Source organism: Peromyscus californicus, unplaced genomic scaffold, assembly GCF_007827085.1.
Source record: "Peromyscus californicus insignis strain IS unplaced genomic scaffold, ASM782708v3 Scaffold_1__1_contigs__length_55948999, whole genome shotgun sequence".
In the NCBI taxonomy this organism is placed as follows: domain Eukaryota; kingdom Metazoa; phylum Chordata; class Mammalia; order Rodentia; family Cricetidae; genus Peromyscus; species Peromyscus californicus.
The window spans coordinates 34436616-34455849 of NW_026294492.1; the positions used below are offsets into that span (position 1 = coordinate 34436616).

The 19234-nt window shown below is 43.7% G+C and overlaps 1 protein-coding gene across 3 annotated transcripts in view; it reads left to right on the top strand.

Annotated features, from left to right (window-relative positions):
* Plekhh2 (pleckstrin homology, MyTH4 and FERM domain containing H2) overlaps positions 1-19234 on the top strand; it is a 108764-nt gene that overhangs the window by 56500 nt on the left and 33030 nt on the right. For all 3 annotated transcript variants that reach the window (XR_008220219.1, XM_052746443.1, XM_052746444.1), the window contains exons 11-17: positions 377-521; positions 3203-3339; positions 3437-3547; positions 3937-4023; positions 5133-5291; positions 15013-15093; positions 18153-18332. Coding sequence is in view for 2 of the 3 variants with exons in the window: in XM_052746443.1 (XP_052602403.1) it covers positions 377-521; positions 3203-3339; positions 3437-3547; positions 3937-4023; positions 5133-5291; positions 15013-15093; positions 18153-18332 (900 nt within the window). In the remaining variant the exon portion in view is untranslated. The remainder of the gene's footprint in view (positions 1-376; positions 522-3202; positions 3340-3436; positions 3548-3936; positions 4024-5132; positions 5292-15012; positions 15094-18152; positions 18333-19234) is intronic.

Below are 19234 nucleotides of genomic sequence, written 5' to 3' on the forward strand. Positions count from 1 at the left end.
GAAGATGATTGCGATGTGGTTCCTCCTTACCCCTGCCCCAGACTGTTAGCATATTATTAATGATGCAATGAAAACTCTTAATTTATAAAGGGCTTTGTGTTCCTGCCAGGGCCCCCATTGCCAGAAGAACCTAATTAAAACAAGGACTGTCAGATACTGACAGTCTTATGGTTCCAAGGCTCTTTTATAATTGACAAATTCCTAGCTAATTAGAATCGAAGGTTTTGAAGACAGACTTTCATGATGTCAAAATATGCTATTTCCTTTCTTTTAAAAATAGACCTATGAGTGCTTTCTACAAAGCATTGTATGTCTAAAGAGGACAGTAACTTTAGAGATGGATACAGGGGGGGGGGGCTGTCCTGCTTTTCTTTAGAAGGCGACACAAATAAGTAGCAGTCCTTTCCTGGATGATTCCTCTGGCTCGGAGGAAGAGGACAGTTCCAGGTCCAGCTCCCGGACGTCGGAGTCAGATACGCGCAGCCGCAGTGGGCCCAACAGTCCCAGAGCCATGAAGCGAGGTGAGGGGAAAGCTCATGCACAGGAGGCAATGCCCCGCACGTTCTGAATATTGATTCAGGACTTAGCTTAATAGGATTTCTAAGAAAACGCTCTCCAAACCGTGTGAAATGAGCATCAGCCTAGGGACTGAGACATTCATATTCTAGTGGTAATTTTCTGCTTCGTTCTCTGTGATTTCATACAGTCTGTCACTATCATCACCTTCTTATTATTGTTATTAATAATAGTAGTAGTGTATTATATTATTATAAAAAGAAATAATTGGCCAAAGTGAAGTTTTGTTTTTTTTTTTTTTTTTTAGTTACCTGGCTGCCTAATTTGTGGGATAGACTTATTTACTATATTATTAAATGTCAGAAAACACACCTACAATTTGTGTTGGTTGATCTGATATGAAAGTGGGAAACACCACAACTTGCCTTTGTGCATACATGTAACTTTCAATAAAATTTTGAGAGCTTGTATGTGTGCATATGTGTTCACTACACACATGTGTAACTCCGAAGGCAACCTCAGTGTCGCTTCCCTCTTTGAGACAAGGTATCGTCTTATTCAGGCTTTAGACACCAGGCTAGTCCACAAGGCTTTAGACACCAGGCTAGCCCACAAGGCTTGCTGACCCACAAACTTCTAGGGAATCCCCCTGTCTCCGTCTCCCATCTTGTGCTGCAGCGATAGATGCTCACTTCTGTGTCTGGCTTGATGTGGACTTAGGAGATCTGAACTCAGGTCCTCATGCTTAATTGTGCAAGCGCTTGCTCTGTCGAGCCCTCTCCCCAGCCCAGCTGTTAGGAAGCTGTGTGCGCAGGCAGAGGTTACAGAGCGGTCTGATCCCACTGAGTGGCACCTCTTCTTTGGGAAAGTCTATGTGGTCTTGGAGATGTGCTGGTTTTCAAACTGTGTTGCGTGGAACCACCGCGGTCTTCAAAGTCCTGGGCTTCAGCTGGAGCCACTTAAGCTGCCTCTGGGTCGATGTCTGGGCTGCCACCAGCGTCCTTGCTCTGACTTGGTTCTTGGTGGCCAGCCGGGTGATGTCACAGTTTGCTGAGAACGCAGCTGCTAGCATTCTTCATAATAGCTGTCAGCCTGCGCTTTTATGTCTGATCTTCTCCTCCTTTCTCTTCCTTTACTCAAGGCTGGCCTCACTGGCCCTCTTGTTTACAGATTTAAAAACAAAACAAGACAAAAAAGCCCAAACCTAATTTGTTTGGAGACAGGGTCTCTTGTGGCCTAAGACTAATCTTGAACTTGCTCTGTAGCCCAGATCGGCCTTACACTGCTTATCTTCGTGTGTTCACTTCCTGAGTGTTGGCTTCTTTGTGTGTGTGTGTGCGCCATCACGCTTGACTCCGCACGTGTGTGTGTGTGTGTGTGTGTGTGTGTGTGTGTGTGTGTGTGTTACTGAGCTCCACCTCCTTCATCACACTCCTCAAACATTGCTTCCCCAGTGAGATCCATCCTGACCACACCGTTCAGATTGTGGTCCTTACCCTTCTTCCGCCGCCAACTCTTTCCCATGTGCTTTAGATTACTCCGTATTTCCTTTTGGTTACACTTGCTACCGGTTGGGCATCTGCTTCCCTTCACTAGACTCCGTCCCAAGAGGACTCAAATGTGTCTTTCGTTGTGTGTCGGAGCCCAAGGACATCAGACACGGCCTGGTGTGTTGGCCCTGGGCTTGGGAGCTGAGCTCTGCCCTCCAGAGTCACCCCAGCCTAGTTCTTTGACTTTGGACTAATCTTGCCATTGCTGGGTCTTTCACTCCTTAAACAATGAGGACATTAGCCAGGTGATCTCGGAGATTCCTAATGTCTGGTGTCTATGTCTATGACTGTTATTTGTCTGAGTCGGTTAAGTAAAGGTCAGTAATATAGGAGTAACATTATTGCCACTTTAGTAAACATTTTTTTTAAAAGGCACAATGGCCTACGTTCTTGACTTCACCTACTGTTTATAACTCTCCATTTGTATTTATCATCCATGTATGGCTTGTAACTCACAAGAGACTTTCTAAAAAATCAACTCAATAATTGTGGAAATGTTCCACTGAATTTTACTTCATAATTGTGTGTCTTTAAGACTTGCCGGGCAGTGGTGGCACACACCTTTAGTCCCAGCACTGGGTGGGGGTAGGGGTATAGCGGGAGGCAGAGGCAGGTGGATCTCTGTGAGTTTGAGACCAGCCTGGGCTACAGAGTGAGTTCCAGAAAAGGCTCCAAAGCTACACAGCAAAACACTGTCTCAAAAAAAAAAAACCCAAAAAGACTTATTGCTTATCTTTTGTGGAGGATTTTTAAAGCCAGTAAGCTGGTTAGTAGTTTATTGGACTTCCATGAAAAATACTATTGAGGTTCAGCATTTGTCTATGTATCAATATAGAAAAACACGTATTTTAAATGTTTACTAAAAGATGCATTAAGAAGTAGACTTGCATAATGATTTGTGTATGTGAGAACACTCACGGTTCCAATCTCACCAGAATATGATTTATGTTCTTTCGACTTTCTTGGAAATCTGTGTAACACCTCCAACCCCTTAGTTCTGTTTCCTACATTAAATAAACCTTGTGAAGGATGGTTTATGATGTAGGAGTTAGTTGCCATCTGCCAGAGAACTCACAGCTGCTGCTGGCCCTCGCCAGGATGAAATATTGACTCCGTTTGTGTCTCTGTTTTCCTAGGCGTCTCTGTCTCTTCCGTGGCTTCTGAAAGCGACTACGCCATCCCACCTGATGCCTATTGCGCCGACACGGAGTGCTCTCAGCCTGAGCAGAAGCTCCCTAAAACCTGCTCCTCCTCCAGTGAAAGTGGGAAAAATGTAAACGTTGAATCAGACGTTGAGAAATTAATGAATCTGCTAGTTTGCCTTCCCAAAGGAAACAAAACATCACTTTCAAATGTTTTCTTTTCATTAGGAACCATTAGAAAAATCTGGCTACCTACTAAAAATGAGCGGGAAAGTCAAGACTTGGAAGAGGAGGTGGTTTGTCCTGAAAGGCGGTGAATTACTTTACTACAAGTCTCCAGTGAGTGGGCAGTGGCCATTGAGACCCGAATTCCTCACACTGTAAAGCAGACTCCCGGTGGTTTCCTTTCCTGTAACACAAAACTAATTATGGGGCCGGGAGAGATGTCTCAGCCCTGACTGTTCTTGCAGAAGATCCTGGTTCCATTCCCAGCACCTACATGGCGGGCTCATGACCGTCTGTAACTCCAGTCCCAGGGGATCTGACAACCTCTCCTGGCTTGTCCAGACACTGCATATACACAATGCGTAGACACAAATGCAAGCAAAATATCCATACGCATAAAGTAAAAATAAGGTTGACATTTTAATTATGCATTAATGCTACAAAACATTTCCTGTAATTGCTGTTAGAGCTGATCTGTGTTTGCTTTTCCTCCTCTTATACAGAGTGATGTAATTCGGAAACCTCAGGGCCACATTGAACTCAGCGCATCCTGCAGTATTGTTAAGGGAGATAACAAGCAAACAGTCCAGGTGCATATCTTGTGAATATTTAATCTCTCGGGCATTTTCAGCTCTCAAAAATGTCAAGTTTTTTTAGGGGAGGGTTATCCAGTAAATGAATTTCCGAGATATTTGTAATCTAATCAATCTTTTTTTTTTTTTTTTTTTTAGTCAAATTTGAAGCAAGCTTTTAATTAAATACTAGCCAGGAAGGTGGACTTGGGCTAGGTCCACCCTTGGCTTCCCAGGGAACAGCCCTAATCTAATATACTATTAAATTCAAGAATGTTTGTATTTTAGTATAGAATCGGACAGTGACAGTTCTCCGATGAACTTCAGAAAGAGAAATCTGTTGGTGAACAGAGGCCCTGTACTGCCACTGTATCGGAGATGGCTGATGCCCGCCTTACCCACACATACACGTGTTTGAGTTAAACAGCCTCTTGAGATAGTCTGCTTATATCTAAATTCGGACACTTTGCTTCTGAACTGTTTCAATAACCATTATTTTTTTGTCTTGTTCCTGTGGAGGGTAGAAGACATTTGCTAGGCAGTTCATGGCTGCGTCCCAGTAGACTAGGGGTGCCTGAGGTTAAGATGAATGAATCGGGGAAAGCTCCGACACATGTCTGCCAAGAATCGATCGTAAAGTCCCGACACGTTTGGGAAATTGGCAACACAGTAATTTGAGACTGGAATATCCTGAGTTCTTGGTAACTGGTCCCGTGTAGCGCCAGGAGTTGGTGTGGAAGTCCTCATTTGTTTATAGTTCACTTTCTCACTTCTGTCCAGGAAAATCCCCTTTTGCCCTGAGAACTTTCTGTCTGTCTATCATCATCTCCAGTCTTCTTGTTCAACAGCCTAGAGCTTATCACACCGTGGGGAGCAGAGGGACGTGTGACAATTGAAGATATACAACCAGGACCCTAGATTTAACAGTGTGACCAGTGTCAGGCCTGGGTGTAAAGGATTTTAGCTCAGTGGTCATCATCCTCACACAGTGGCTAAAGAAGTCTACATCTCTGGGAACCGGGGGCTCTGGGTGTGCCGTGCTTGCTTTCCCGTCAGGAATGATGTTTGAGTGGACAAGGACTAAGTCATCGCGAGTGCCTCTCCGGTTGCTCCTTCTCCCATTCTAGCTGACCACCGAGAAGCACACGTACTATCTGACTGCAGATTCTCCCAACATCTTGGAAGAATGGATTAAAGTGCTACAGAATGTTCTGCGAGTGCAAGCTGCCAATCCCCTCTGCCTGCAGCCTGAGGGCAAGCCAACAGCGAAGGGATTGCTCACCAAGGTAGGACGCGTGGATGCAGAGCAGCATCCTAGGCAGCGGCTTTGGTAAGCTCCATGCGTCATGAAGAATGGGGTTCAGATAATAATATGCATTTAATATTTTGTTTGGGGGGTGGGAAGGGTGTTTTTAAGCATAGTGCCCAAGCAGGGGAGTGGAGGGAGAATCAGAGATGAAAAAAAGATAAATTTGGCCACATGCAAAAATCTAAGTGGAAAAATTTGAAAAGGTCATTGAAAGGTGTGAAACCCAGTTAATATCCTTAATGTGTAATAAGCTTGGGCTGGGGAGGCGGCTGAGCAGATGGAAGTGTTTGCTGCCAAGTCTGAAGGCCTGGGTTTGATCCCTAAAACACACATAGTGGGAGAGAACCGGCTTCCACCAGTTCCTCTGACCTCCATACATGTGCGCGCGCTAACAAGTACATTTCAATATTGGGTTTCAATGTTTTTTTTTAAAAAAAAGTCTTACCTTTAAGCAGATTTTAAAATGATATTCATTTTATCAATTTGTGCATTAAAAATTCTTAGAGATAGCAAGCTGATTGCTGCTATAATTGCTGATCTTTTCTCTTCTTAGCTCTACCGTATCTACACCTCTTCCATTGTGTCCTTCAGGATTTTGGTATCCACTCTTTGGTTATTGATTAGAAAAGGCTCGTTAAATATTTTTTACTCCGTTATTTATTTAATGTGTGTGTGTGTGTGTGTGTGTGTGTGTGTGTGTGTGTGTGTACAATGTGTGTACCTGTTTGTATATGTGCATGTGTGTGCATGTATGTGGAAGACAGAGGTCAACCTCAGTGTTGTTTTTTCTTTCATTTCTTTTTTAATTTTCGCATTTATTTATATTATGTGAGCTTGCATGTTTATGTCAGGGGGGAACATGCCACTGCAGTTGTGTGTGTCGCCTGGCAATACATCCTCACGTACTCCTATACCGCTAAGTACTTACTTGTGGGCGACAGTTCTCTCCATCCACCATGTGGGCTCTGGGATTAAACACAGATCACCAGTCTCGGCGACAAGTGCCTTTACTCACCGAGCCATGTCACCAGCCCTCAACCTGTTCTTTGAGACAGGGTCCTCTCAGAGATTGACTAGGCTATGTGGCCAGAGCCCTGAGGGATCCTCTTCTGCAGCTGGGATTAAAGCACACCACCGTTCCTGGCTTTTTCTGTGGGTGCTGGAACTTGAACTCAGAGCCTCACATTTGCATAGCAAGTGCTTTACTGACTGAGCATGCCTCCCCAGCCCCAAACATCAAATACCTTAGAAACACACTGTTTCGGGGGGCTGGTGAGATGCTGGTTCAGCAGGTAAAGGCACTTTTCACCAAGCCTAGTGACTTGAGCTCAGTCTCTGGTGTCCACGTGGTGGAAAGAAAGAACTGACTCCCACAAATTGTCCTCTGACCTCCACCCAGGCATCCAAATAAAGACATATAATTTATTTATTTATCCACCCAAATAAATAAATGTAACTTTAAAATGAGTGTAAAGCATAAAAAATAAAATAAAATTCCATTTGATTCGGTCCTCTCCGTTGGAAGAATTTATCCTTTGAAAGCAGTCTGAATTTGCATAAGATTTAAATATAGGGATGCTCACCACAACGTGTTTTGTTTTCTCCGCTAATGGGAAGGATAAAATGAGGAATAGCTGACATACTCTGAAATGCAGAAGTCAAAAGTAAAGTGGATTTTGAAATTCATTTACTGTGACTATCGAGATTCAGAATTTTTTGCGGGGAGGGGGAGAGCTTTTCAAGACAGGGTTTCTCTGTGTAGCCAAACTCAGAGATCTGCCTGCCTCTGCCTCCTGACAGCTGGGATTAAAGACGTGTACCACCACACCCGGCTATGATACAGAACATACTTATTACTCCAGAAAAAAAAATCTTTGTATAGCGTGGTTTAATAATCAAGAAAAACTGAAATAGACTTAGATGTGGGGTCAGGAGTAGCTTAAATAAAATCTTGTGTGTGATGATCCGTTTAAATGTTACAAAAGGACTCTTGTTACCTCAGGAATGTGTAATGACATTGTTAGGTGACAGGCACAGAGTATCATGGCATTATTACTCCTTTTTACTTAGGAACAAATGTCTGAATAGGATACATACCAAGGTAGATTGGTTATTTCCATGTAGTTTTATTGTTTGGGAAATTTTGTTAACTATTTCAGAATTAGTATTACTTCTGAAATATTTACTGAAAACAGCACCTTTTCCCTCCTTTTATGTAAGATTGTTACAAATTACTGAGTTTTTTAGGACCGTCCATTCCCATGAAATGAAAAATAGTTTGTTCTACATATCAGCTCCAGTAGCAGCTCCACACAATATATAGACACTAATAGAATAAGGCAGTCAGTCAGCAGGTCTGCTGTGTTCATTAAGGTCAAATGGTTTGGCAGAAGTCTTCAGCAGAGTGATATCTCTGGCTTGGTGTGAATCACAGTGCATTACTAGAGTTTTGCCATGTTAACTTATTACCAGAAATCCACAGAATCTGCTTAATGGGTAAAGGAATTTATTATGGAGGAAGACTCACTACAGCACAGGAGATTTATCATAGGGTCCTGGAAGTCTGAGGTACAGTCCAACGCTGTTCTTCCACTTGGGTCTGTCTCAGCATCCAAGCCCACGAAAAAGAGAAGAGAGAGGCTAGGTGTCTCAAGTCTTAAGGTAGCCCTGAGCTACACCCCAGGGGCAGGTACTTCAAGGTCATAGGTAGATAGGTCAGTTACCTGCTACATCTCTAGAGGTGGTGCTTCAAGGTCATAGATAGAACAGATATCCACTACATTAACTCCTCTACAGGGAATTATAAAGGACAGAACCACTTATTATTTCAAATGCTGAAAACATCCTGTTGGTCACTTTTGAGATTACACAGTAAAGTTTTTATATATCCGTAGTGATGTGCTTGTGTTCTGTTTATGTCAAGAGGTCAAAGTTTTACAGGTGGGATATATACTAGGCTGTCATTTATATCTAATCATAATGTGGAAATGTGGGCGGGTGGTATTCAGTAATATTTACAAAATCTGACTGACTGGAGTAACACTGAGCGCCAAAATTCTGAGAAAGAATTCACCAGTGTATTCAATAAAGATATGTGCTCTGTGTGCGTGTGTGTGTGTGTGTGTGTGTGTGTGTGTGTGTGTGTGTGTGTAAGCTAGAAGTTCACGTCAAGGGTCTTCCTCAATCACTCTCCACTTATTTATTTATTTATTATTTACTTGTTTACTTATTTATTTATTTGTTGGGTTCTGTTCTCTCACTGAGCCTAGAGCTGACAGCTTTTGTTGGAATGGCTGGCTTTGGGGGATCTTCCTGTCTCTGCATCCCCAACATTGGGATTATAGGCAAATATGCCTTTCCTGGCCTTTCTCAGTGGTTCTAAGGGATTGAACTCAGGTCTTCACGCTTGCTGTGGCAAACACTTTACTGAATGAGTCATTTCAGTCTTTTTTTTTTTTTTTCCTTTTTTTGGTAAAATATTCCATTACCATTCAAACATTTACTTATTTATTGGGAACTTCATGGCATTGTGGAAAATATACTTTAAAAGTGAATACAGTGGTAGACTAATCCCCATTTGCTCTATAATTCATAACCATGAGGAATAAGAGTTAGTTTTACCAACTGGCAATGGGCAGAGAAGCCACCCCATGGGGGTGGAGACAATGTGGATGAGGCATAATGAAGCTGAGTTCCCTGAATTAGCAACATTTGGAGACAGACACCAGAGAGCTCTTTGTTTTATGGCAGGTTAAGTACTTTGGGCTTCGTCAAGGATTGTCTAGAGCTCTTCAGGGTTTGAAATGGGGACGTGGACATATGGATGCTGTTAACAGCTTGTTCTGCTGAGGAGGAGGAACCTGCAGGAGGCATGGTAGATAGTCTAAGCACAGTTAAAGTCATGGCTCTCATGGACGTGGGCTATGAACTGGTCATGGGAAAAGAGAAGGGAGGAAGAATTTAAATAGCTCTTCTTCTATTGGCTTAGGAAGTAGACAAGGTTTTTCTAAGTGTCCAGATGAAGGATGGGATTAGATGAGAATGCTTTTGGGAGAAAGGAGAGGCTTTCAGATGGACAGTCTGTTTGGGAACATACCAGTGTAAGTGTTACAGCTCTGAAGGGAAACGTATCCCGGCCGTTGGAAGCCAAGGAATACCTACAGCTCTGAAGGGAAAGGTATCCCAACAGAAGTGTTACACTTCTGTTCCAGTGGGGGACGTTCCCCAGCAAAGTGTTACAGTCCTTGCTCTAGGAAAAGTATCCTTAATGCAAGTGTAACAACCCTACTCTAGAAGAGGAGGGTTTCCCCAGGGAGGTAGTTACAACTCTGCTTGGAGAAATGTTACAACTCTTCCCAGCTTCCCCGAGTGCAACAATTCTGCTCCAGCAAGGGAAAGCTTCCCCAGCCAAAGTGTTACAGTTCTGTTCCGCTCCTGTAAGATCGTGACAGCTCTGCAGTGTTCTGGGGAAAGTTGTTACATCTGTGCTCTGCTCTGCTCTGGCCAAAGAGCATCCTTACAACAAACGTCACTCAAGAGATTTATTGGGAGGGAGGAATCCAGGAGAGTGGCTGTCTCTGCCAAAGTGGGAAAAAGGCAGCCCCAAACTGAACAGGCATAGGGCTTCTATAGGGTTTCTTAGGGGTGGAACTTTCCAAGGTGGTTATTTTCAGGATGGGGATCGGTAAGATTTCAATTCCTGATCTTGGGACAAACTCAGAGATTGGTTCAGTTTGATCTTAGGGATTGGTTAGTTTTCGTGCTCGGGGATTGGTTGGATTTCAATTCCTGGGTTGGTTAGGGGCAGGGTGTATTTCCTTGGCTCTGGTCTCAGGGCCAGGGTGCTCTTTCACTGGCCCTTTTTACCCTACAACCAATGTTTTGAGGTTGTAAAGACATCTTATCTAGGAAACATCACAGGCTAACAAGATGGCTCATTCAAGCAAAGGTGCTTGCTGCATAAGCCTGGCAAGCTGAGTTCAATCCCTGGAATTATCTCACAATGTTGTCTTCTGACCTCCACATGTCCATCATGACTTGTACACACTCACCCAGCATACACTCTCACACACACAGTAATAATAACTGGTGTTTTGTTTTTAAACTTAGGAGGCAATAGAACAGTCTACACTGGAGGAGAGAGCAGGCTGGGAAAGGAAGGCTTGGGGACCTGGCATCTTTTAAGTAACTGTTAGAACAATGAAAATTAGAGAAATCATTCAGAAAAGAAATAATGTGACATTCAGAGCAAGAGATGGGGAATGGAACACTCCAAAATGTAGGGGATGTAGGGGAATGGATGGAAAATCCCGAGGGTACTGTCATGGAGCCTGGGAGTGGAACCCATGAGCAGGAGTGGGGGGATGTCTGTGGGTCATCCTCAGTGAAGAGGGCACGTTGCAATAGGGTGGAGGGTAAATGGGAGGCACGTGTAGGGTGTGAGTTTACAGGGCTGTCTGTACTCTCCAGGGCACCAGAAAGAATCAAGCTGGGGTGAACAAAGAGGATGGGAAAGACATGTGCCCTGTATTTAGAAGCTGAGGAAGGAAGCTAGGAAACGTGGAAGATTAAGAATAAGACCCAGAAGTGAGCGGGTGGGAATCGGGGAAAGACATGATAGAGAGGCTGGCCTGGAAGGAAGTGAAGAGGGGTGTCAATGAACATCTGTATTCGAGGGACATGGAGTGAGGTCACTCTTGATGTCCTTGGTTTTCTTGGTCTCCCCAAGACAAAGGTATTTACTGAGAGTAGGGGAAAAGATTGGGTGTAATCACTAAGGATATATGTAGCCAGAGACATTTGGGATTTATTTGTGTTACTAAGGGCTCACGGAACTGTAATGGTTGGGGTTCATATTAGTTATTTTTCTCTAATATCTTCAATGCCTATATTAGGAGCAGAGACTTTGCAGTTTGGAGACAGGAGCATAGTGACTTATTCTAACATCTTATTATATAAAATTTCAAATATGAAATAGATTTGGAAGAATCTTTACAGTAAGGATCCATATTTCCACCACCTGGATTCTACAATTAACTTTTTACTTGTTTTACTTCATGCCTATCAAGGTGATGGTTTGAAGTGTGTAGTTTATTATGAAATTTCAAATATCCAAAAGTAAAGGATATAATGCCCCTTCACAGATTCACCATCCAGTCTCAACAGTTGTTAACCATGACTAATCCCACCTCAGAATACCTATCTACAAATAGCTTTCTCCTTTCTCACATCCTCCACTGGACTGTTTAAAGGCAAGTGGAGGTGAAGTCTTGTTGAAGGGATTTGTTAGGAGCATAGGAATGCGATTTGGTCATGGGCCCTGGGGTAAGAGTTGTTTTACAATCAAACACCGGGATCCCAGGTTGGCAGAGAAGGAAGAGGCCAGGCCGGAAGGGAGACACTAGGAGACGGTTGGATCTGGGGACTTGAGGCAGGAAGCAGGTCAAAGAATAGCAATGGTGTGAGTGAGAGGGCGGCGGGGGATGACAGAGTGTAAGTTACAGAAGTGAGTGATATAGCATGAGTCTTAAAAGTTCTTATTAATAAAATCAAACCTGAGCCAGGTATTGAGGTGAAATGCTGGATGGTCAGGGTCAGAGAGACAGAACAAGCCACAGCTATCTCACCTCGCCAGATCCTCAGCTCGTCTTGTTTCTCAGACTGGAGGCCTCTGAGTCCTCATATCCAAATGGCTCTCAGCTGAACTGCTGCTAGAAGTCTGAAAGCTTAACCAGCCAAATGCTTAACCAGCCAAATGCTTCTAGTTTCTGGTCCTCACACCTTATATACCTTTCTGTTTTCTACCACCACTCCCTGAGATTAAAGGCTGCTTTCTGGGATTAAAGGCGTGAGTCACCATGCCTGGCTGTTTCCAATGCGGCCTTGAACTCACAGAGATCCAGAGGGATTTCTGTCTCTGGAATGCTAGGATTAAAGGCGTGTGCTAACATTTTCTAGCCTAAGTATCTTGTGGCTTTTCTGTTCTCTGACCCCAGATAAGTTTATTAAGGTACACAATATTTTGGGGAACATAATACCACCACAGAGTGATTTCCAGTGTGGGAAAAAGGAGCTAGGGTGTGAGGACAAGGGGTGGGAAACATGAAAAGCAGCTAAGTTTATTGGAAATGGAAAGAGCACAACTGAAGAGATGCTTCAGAGGCAGGAGGGGAAGAGCTGGTGGTACCCGCCACCTGTGTGACCTGGAATAAGTTACTTACAGGCTCCGTGCCTCAGTGTCCTCATCTGTGAAATGGGAGGTAATCGTGGTGACAACCCTCAAGGGTGTTGAAACCATGAAATATGTTTCATTTCAACATGTCAAGTGTGTTCGGACAATTCCTGGTCCATCACAAGCACTTAAAAAGGCTAGGTGTCGTCACAGGAGATTCTTGCAGATACTGAAGTCAGCCAGGCTGGTAGTATGACAGGGATGAGGTGGCCGGAGAAGAGAGGAGACCGGGGAGCTCGGAGTTTGTGTGTTGACAAAGCCTTAGAGTGAAATCTATTGCTTCTTCTCCAACGTTTAACACCACTGACATGGAAGGCTTCTGTTATCAAGGCAAGGTCTTGATAGATTAGTTTTTAAGCTTTTTGGTGTGCCAAGCCTTTGAGGTGGTCTTTGCATCTCCGTAAGGATTTGTCTGCTATGATAGGCTTTGTTAAAATGTGTTTCAGAACCAGAGTGTGAAGAAATCCTAATATAAGATGTATGTGTAAAGTTGGGCTGTGTTTATACTTTTAAAGCGCAGCTTTTACGGGAGTTGGTAAAGCTTTCCACTTGCTTTTGGTGTAGACGCAAACATTGTTCCATTTTCAAAATAAATCATTTCCAAAATATGTGAATTTCACTCCGGTTTTGAGGAAACTTCTTTCGGAGCTGTTTAAAGAAAAAGGAAAGGGTCCTGCAGAGCACTGAAAAGCCCAGGATATTTTCTGTAAATACACGTTTCCAAATTTAATTTAACTGAGACGTGCCTTGCCAAACAAAACCTACTTGTTTTTGTTGTTGTTGTTGTTGTTGTTGTTGTTGTTGTTTCAAAAGGAGCATTCTAAATCCACCAAAACATTAGTGGCAGAGTGATTCGTTTAAACCATAGCTTTGAGAGCCAAGAGGCTAGCTGGTTTTGTGGGTTTGAAAGAGGCCATGTGTTTAACATTTTTTTTTTCTTTTTTTTTGGTTTTTCGAGACAGGGTTTCTCTGTGTAGCTTTGCGCCTCTCCTGGAACTCATTTGGTAGCCCAGGCTGGCCTCGAACTCACAGAGATCTGCCTGGCTCTGCCTCCCGAGTGCTGGGATTAAAGGCGTGCGCCACCACCGCCCGGCTGTGTTTAACAATTTATATAGGAAGAAGGAAGCATTTATTGCAGCTACTATTAATTTTTATTTATATGTTATCTCATTTAGTCAAATGATAGCCCAGGGAGGTGTGCAGTAATCCTGTTATGACAGGGTAGCTGGGTAAGTCACTTGCCTGAGGACACCGGAGTGTGAATGTGTGTGTGTGTGTGTGTGTGTGTGTGTATGTGTGTGTGTGATGCCAATGCTAGATTGACAGGACCACTGCCAGGGGAGTGGAGTTTCAGAGCAGATTCAGACAAGCACAAACTATTCTGGAATGGGATATTGGAATAGGGCTTTATCTTAGGCTTGCCCACTGGTGGGAATGGGTTTCTTCATCTTCTTGTAGAATGGAGGATGTAGTGGTGTCTGTCTGGTATAGACCTTCTATGCCTCTACCCGAGCAGGACTAGGGCAGGTTGGAACCCACAGTCCAGAGCTACAGAAGCCACCACGTTTGACCCCTTCTCGATACTAAACAGATGATACAGTGTCCCCACAAAGACTGTGAGCTCTTGCAGAAGTAGGCTGTGGTACGTTCACATCAGTTTCTCCGGTTTAACCTCCGACTGGACACAGTCTCGACTCGGATTCGGATTCTGTCTCTGTCACTTCACATGGGCCTGAGGGGAGCCGGTCTCAGCCTCAACGTAGTGACAGCCTTTGATGGCCGTGTGTCATTCTGTGTGGTTCCTTCTGGAGAAAGCAACAAGTTTTTGTTTCTTTTTGTTCAGGAAATCCCTAGCATTCTTCGGGTTTTAGTCTTCTTTGTTTGAACATTAAAATGCTAACCCAGAGAGCCACCGGGTTATTGGAAATCTTTGAAGTAAGGAAACTATGGAATAAACTTAATTGTGAGATTGGCTCCTGATCCTAGTCCTAGAACAAGAAGGTCCTCAGCCACCCTTTAACACAGTTCCTCATTTTGTTGTGACCCAACTATAAAATTATTTTCAGTGCTGCTTCGTAACTATAATTTTGCTACTGTTACGAATCAGAATATACATATCTGTGTTTTGCAATGGTCTTAGGTGACCGCTATGAAAAGGTCACTTGACTCCCCCCAAAGGGGTCGCGACCCACACGTTGGGAACATCTGTCCTAGTCGGAAGCATCGTGTGTGACACACAGCAGACTCTCGGGAAGTGCTGTGTGAGGGGGCTGTAAAGTGAGTGGGCTGTGTGACTGCTGTCGGCTGTCACAGGCACGTCTGGGCAGCGTTTGAGCAGTCCCCTGAGAACAGCACTTCCGCCTTGAGCAAACCAGACACCTGGAGAGCTTCACAGAGAGCATATAAACTCTACTGCAATTTTCCAGACTTCTGAACGACATTTTAAGCCACTGAAATCTAATTTCAGGTAAAACATGGCTACTCTAAGAGAGTCTGGTGTACGCTTGTTGGGAAGACCTTGTATTATTTCCGCAGTCAAGAGGATAAGGTATGTATGCATCTTAATATCCCAATGAGAGAAAGAACTTTGCTTGTGGTGGCTTCAAAAAGCTTTCCCCTTTGACTTTTCTGTTGCTAGGCAAAAACCTAGAATTTTTTTGGTAGGTTGCTGTTATATTTATAACCAGGGTAATAACCTACTTGGGCTGTGATTGTAAACTTTCGCTTAGTGACTTTTACCCACCTCATTTTCTAACAACTGGAAAAGCAAAGCCTTCTTTTATTGCCCTCCTAACCTCCACTTTGCCACGCTTCCCAGCGTCCTGACAGATGAGATAAAGGTAGATGTGAACAACCAGGAAGGATAGCCAAGGGAGGGAAAGGAATCCGGACTGTCGTCAGATGCCCAGATACCGCCGTTCATCCATTCGTCCCTGTTTACCTGTCCACTCACTTCTAAACTGTCATCTTCCCTTACTCCCAGGACCTTGAGCAATCTTCACTTTAAAAGTAGAAAGATGGGCCGTCTGTCAAAGGTGAAATGGGCACAAGTCATTGTGGGCACTCAGTGCCACCTTAGTGTCCCTATGACTACATGAATTTAGCCAGTATATATGGGCCTTGGACACTTGTATAAAATGATGGTATCAGCTCCACAGAACAGCAGCCTCTGGCTGGTTAGTTGGTTAATGGTACTAGACTTGGTCCAGGGATCGTGTGGGCCAGTTATTTCCCTGGTCCCCTTTCACAGGCTTCCAGGTCTACCAGCTGTATTTAACACGTGGGCCGTTGTTCTCTGCATGGCTGGCGGGATGGGGTTAACAGTGCAGCCACAAAAATACATTCCATGTGAAAGATAATGTGTTTAATAAGTCGTCTTTATCCAGCCACCAGGTAGATGTTATTTTGTTTTCTATGCAAGATCCCAGTAGGATCTTGCTTTTCATTGGATCCTAAAGGAGGTAAAAGTGCAACCATGTGAATATTTGTGGCAATATTCCAGGCAGAGGGAACACCAGATGCAAGGGCCCTGAGGCAGGAGCATGCCTGCGGTGTTTAGAAAGAATGGAGTCAATGTGACTGGACTGGAATCCCTTAGGAGAAGAATTGTGGAAGTGAGGTGAGGGCTATGACAGAGCCTGAACCGTACGGGTCCTAGTAGGTCAAAGTCAAATGCTGGCCTTGTAAGGGAGACAAAATTTTACCTCTGTGTCAGTAGGGTTTTCAGCAGGCCTGGATTACCAGGATTAAACTGACCTGGGACAGATTCTAGGAGAAAAGTATACAAACTTACTGAATGTTAGTTGCGTAGGACACATGAGGTTTTGACAGGAAGTGAAGACCCCCAGAAACCGGACAAACAGTATCTTGGGAAAACAGGGAAAGGCCCAGGGACAGGCCTTGTAGCCAACTGGGTGGAGAAGTGTCCAGCAGGCGAGGCAGGGCTGGACGACAGTTTCTGCATAAGCTTCCCATCTCGATGCTGAGGATGTTGTTTTCAAGCCTGTTACCAAGAGCATCTTCCATATGGGAGCTTTGTCTCCGGCCTTGGAAGAGAAAAAGGGGGAGTCAGAGTACCCCACTTCACCTGTGTTTCTGTTTTATTTTGAAAATAGCTATAGTTCAAAATACTCTTCAGGCCAAAGAGGTGTCTTTTGGCCTGCCGGGTCCTGCTACCCCCAGCTTTTACTCTGAGACAAGACACACCGGAGGATTTTGAACAGCTCCGGCACACAGTCTTCCCTGTCTCCCAGGAACACGAGGCTTCTATTTAGGAACAGACTGAAGGGATTGAGGAAGACTCTAATTAGGAGACTGTTAGACTAATCCAGGGCAGGGACAGCTGTGGCTAGTGGGGCTCTGGCGCTCTCAAAAGAGACCATATATTTTGAAAATCTTGTTGACAGAATTTATGTCAGGGAAAGAAAAGGGTCAGTGACGCTGTCAGAGGTTTTGGCCCCAACGTTTGGAAAGATGAAGTCATCGATTGCGGTGGGAAAGGCTGGGAGGAGGAGCAGGTGGTTGAGGTAGACTTGTTGAAGGGAGTTTGAGACGCTCTTAGACATCTGAGTCCAGATCATGAGTCTGGAGTTAGGCATTTGGGAGTAGCTAACATCTGCTGGGATTAAGGCTAGGGGCTCGGATGAGATCACCCACCGTGTGTGTAGGTGGTCAGGACAAAGAGTCCAAGGACGGAGCCCTGGAATGTATCATAAAAATGGATGATAACACATGTCTTTGTGGTTAGAAGGGGCTTTTTCACAGAAGGGCATGCAGCCAGGCATGGGATGCATGCCTATAATCCCATTACCCAGGAATGGGGGACGACTGCAGTGCCTAGATATATAGTGATGCATTGCCTCCGCACCCTTCCCCACCCCCACCCCCCAAAAAAGGTACTCCCTGCAATTGTAAACGTGGCCAAATATTTTAGAAGCTATAAACCTGAAGAATGCTCTTTAATGTTCTTAACTAACGTAAAAGTTTAAAAACAGATACTAAATAACTAACATGGAAGACATGTTTATGTTAGTCAGTAAAAGAATAGATAAACTTTAACAAAACTAGCTGCAGGAAGGTTTTCTTACCCTTAAATTGCAATGGAAAGAACCACTGTCTTTCTCAGTTATATACTTTGATAAATAGTCTGAGGACATTAGATGTTTATGGGGGTCTGAGGTGACCTTGGTATCAGCTGCCTGGTTATTTTTTTCTGTGAACAATATGGAGTCTCTGTCTACACTTTACGATTTGGTCCACTAGCTTAACCAAACCTCTCATCAATTCTGAATTATTTTGGCTGAAATGTTACTGTATCGTGAGCAAGGAATCGGCTGTTTGAGTCCAGCTGAATAAACTGACACATCCATCCTTGTTATCTTTTTTCCTCAAATGTTAAATGTCCAGTATCCACTTGCTTGTTTTACGTCACTGTGGGGGTTTCTGCTTGCTGCTATTATATTTGTAACAAAGTGGAGAATCAGATTTCAGTGAGGCATTTTGTGTTAAAGCATGCTTTTTAGAAGTAAAAACCAGAAAGGACCATTATAACTTCTAGCAGGAAGAGACTGAACGTGCCTGCCTCACTGTTGCTGACCTTTGCTTCAGTTTCCTCTAGGTCAGATCAAACTCTGGGAGGCTAAGGTGGAGGAGGTGGACAGGTCCTGTGACTCAGATGAAGACTACGAAGCCAGTGGACGGTGTCTCTTATCCACTCACTATACCATCGTTATCCACCCCAAAGACCAAGGCCCAACATACCTGCTGATCGGATCCAAGCATGAAAAGGTAAAGTCTTTGGGGTTGGTCTGAAGTGATTCAGATTTTCTGCTTCAGGTACTGATGATTTCAAGCCAATTTTATGGCTTGAAATAACAAATACTTTTGGGGGCTGGGAATGCCCTTCAATTTTATGAGATATTCTGGAAATAAACCTCATGTCAGTCTTCAATCTGTTGATGAAAGTTGTGTTGAGATTGAAATTAATGGTGACAGTGGAGGACAAAAGGACCTTATGTTTAAAAAGTGTAACCCTCGGGGACCTTATGTTTAAAAAGTGTGACCCTCGGGGACCTTATGTTTAAAAAGTGTGACCCTTGGGCCTGGAGATATGGCTCAGTGGTTAATAGCACTGGCTGCTCTTCCAGAGGACACAGGTTCAATTCCCAGCACCCACATGGCAGCTCACAATGGTCTGCACACCCGCACACTGACATATGTGCAAGCAAAACACTAATGCACATAAAATAAAATAAATAATTTTAAAAAAAGTATTACCCTCGCAGGGTGGACATTTTCAGTGAATAAGGACTCTTAACATTTTTCATTTTTTTTTTCAGTAAAAACTTTGGTTTACAGAAAACAAATAATGAATAGTTATATTTTCTGTATGTATATACTTATATATGACAAAGGAAGAATCACAAACTGATGGGAAGGAAGTAAACCCTGTATTTATTATATGTAGAACTATACTTTTATTGTATTTTGGTGAAATTAACTGTTAAGGAAAATATTAATTTTTCATTTTACACATTTGGCAAAGAATAATTTCCAGATGAATTTAAAGAGCTTAAAGAATTTAATGAGGGGCTGGAGAGATCACTCAGAGGTTAAGAGTACTGGCCGCTCTTCCAGAGGACGCAGGTTCAATTCCCAGCACCTACATGGCAGTTCACAACTGTCTGTAA